Raw genomic sequence first — 2500 nt, forward strand, 5'->3', positions numbered from 1 at the left:
AGTCCTTTCACATGAATGACTGTGGCTATTCTGCCAAAAATGTGTCAAGAAAACACACATTTCTTTATCAAGTAAAGTAATAAACTGTATATTTTGATGTATTCATTAATATTTGTATGAATACAAAGGAAACAGACAGTGATATGCCCTGTGATGCATAACAATATGGTGTATGGCAAGGAAAAGTTGGAAAGGAACAGATCTTGAACTTGATATGATGCAGCATTCCCTATGGTACCAAAAATATGACTTAACACTTCACACAAGACCGACTGAGCCAGAGGAGGGTTTACAAAGGGAGTAGGGGTACGGGGGTAATATCATGGGTGTGGCTGCAGTAAACTTGCCAAACAGTACAGAATTATTAGTGAACACTATGTATATCTAATTCATTCGCCCTGAGTGCAGGTCTCTAGTTCCAAATAAATAAATTATTTAATTAATTCACTCATTAAAATAAATAAATAAATGAATAAATAAATAAATAAATAATAAATTAATGAAAATAACAAAAAAAAAAAAAAAATAATAATAATAATAATAATAAGTAATCAAGTAAACAAACAAACAAATACAAAAGGAGGTTACACAAAACACTTGAATATAGTATTAGCCTAACAAGTGATGTTTGAAAGATGCTACGACTGAAATCATGGTACAGAGGCATTTCCATGATCCATGACAGGCCATTACAAATAAGACCAGACTAATAGTTTACTTGCCTTGATACACTTGTGCTAAACTGAACCTTTATAAACTACCTAAATACTAAAAAATCCAAGCAAGATTCAATGCAGTTCAGCAAAAACTCACTCACTGGCAAACAATTTCCTATATTCTAAAAAAAAATACATTATCTGTCTGAATAAAATCCACAAATTACTTTGGATAAAAATATTTGATAAGAATCTCCAAGAACAACTTATAATAGATATTCAAACACTCACATATAACCTAGCATGTGTTGTGTTGCCTGGTTCAGCGGCATTGGTGACTCCTTCTGCCCTATACAACTCTCGGTTGTGTTTGACGAGAGCTCCTTGGGGCCACAGGACTGAATTTGACCAGGGGTTATAAGGGGCATGACCTGACCGGCCTTCAACACGTGCCCATCCTCCCAAGTGCATTGATGCCCGATGAAGAATATCACAATAACTGAAATAATCAATGTTAACATTAAGATGGTCCTTTACACTAATTGGACTTTCTAAAGCAAAAAAAATATGGTTATCAAAATTAATTTACTTTATATAGTCTAGTGTCAGAAATAAATTTATCTATACATTATTTGTTTCCTCTTTTACTTCCTCTCCATTTTCCCTCCTTCCATGACTTTTCAAAACTTAAATAATGATTGAACTTGAAATCTTAAAGTACTATAAGCATAAAAAATACAATGCATTTCCAAAATTATAGCAAAAGTAAAGTTTTTTGGTTTCACAGATTCAAAAATAGATATTGAGGAAATTAAATTACTAATCAGATACTAAAACTGCATAACCTTTTAACATATATAGACGTATACATATGATCAAAACAGTTAACCAAGAGATAACTGTTATTCTAAATACATAACTTCATTAATGCAAACTTAGTATACTTTCCCAAAAATAAACAAGACAAAATACTTGAGATGCATTCTAACCTTGCTGGATAACAATACAGGAGGTGCCACATGAAACAGGTTGTGGCCACAAACAATGTGTGAAAAGTAACCCATGACACATCGTAGTGTAGGGAACTCTGTAATGACAAAAATAAGACATTCCTGAAATACACTTTACTTATTTATATTTTACTAAACTTTACAAAATTTGTCTTTAATCATAATTCATTCAAATTATCTATTTCACTAGGGAGTTAGTAATAACATATAACTCAAATGAAAAAATTATGAAAATTTTATTTAAATTATTTTACCTTTGCATATTTTAGGAATAAATATAACTCAAATGGCACTAATTTGCATTACTATCACCTAAAAGTGGAAGCTCTTATACATCACCAAACAATATCAACATTGTAAAACTCAGACACTTTTCTTCACAAGGAAAAGCCTGAAGTCAAGTGCCAAACCATTAGATCCAGGTGACAAGACCATAATGTCATGAAAATATATGGCTGAAGGCCAGGTGACAGGAATATGCCATCATAAAAAAAAAAAATTGGCTGAAGGCTGGGGTGACAGGAATGTGTCATCATAAAAAGAGCTGAGGGCCAGGGTGAATGTACAAAGACCTTGGAGGATGATTTAGACGCAGTGGGCACTTAGGAAGGGTCTCTTGCACTATTTCCATTAGTAAATGAGGGTGGAATGTACTACCCATGAGCCATTTCTATACACAGGATCCTGTGACCAGTGGCACAGTGTGCTACAGAAAATGGAAAAATACAAAAATACGAAAAAAATTACACAAATAACATTGTTACTTTTTGCTATTGTTACTGAACAGAATTGCAGAACATAGATATGAGATAAAATGGAGTCTGATCAAGAAAA

At 32.7% G+C, this 2500-nt stretch overlaps 1 protein-coding gene across 1 annotated transcript in view; it reads right to left on the bottom strand.

Moving 5' to 3' along the window:
• The window catches only part of LOC125025965 (transmembrane protein 39A-like), a 14694-nt gene that overhangs the window by 1386 nt on the left and 10808 nt on the right, over positions 1-2500 (bottom strand). The window contains exons 8-9 of the mRNA XM_047614326.1: positions 1646-1743; positions 948-1155 (exon numbers count right to left, since the gene is read on the bottom strand). Coding sequence (XP_047470282.1) covers positions 948-1155; positions 1646-1743 — 306 coding nt within the window. The remainder of the gene's footprint in view (positions 1-947; positions 1156-1645; positions 1744-2500) is intronic.

This window comes from Penaeus chinensis, chromosome 5 (genome assembly GCF_019202785.1).
Source record: "Penaeus chinensis breed Huanghai No. 1 chromosome 5, ASM1920278v2, whole genome shotgun sequence".
Taxonomy (NCBI): Eukaryota; Metazoa; Arthropoda; class Malacostraca; order Decapoda; family Penaeidae; genus Penaeus; species Penaeus chinensis.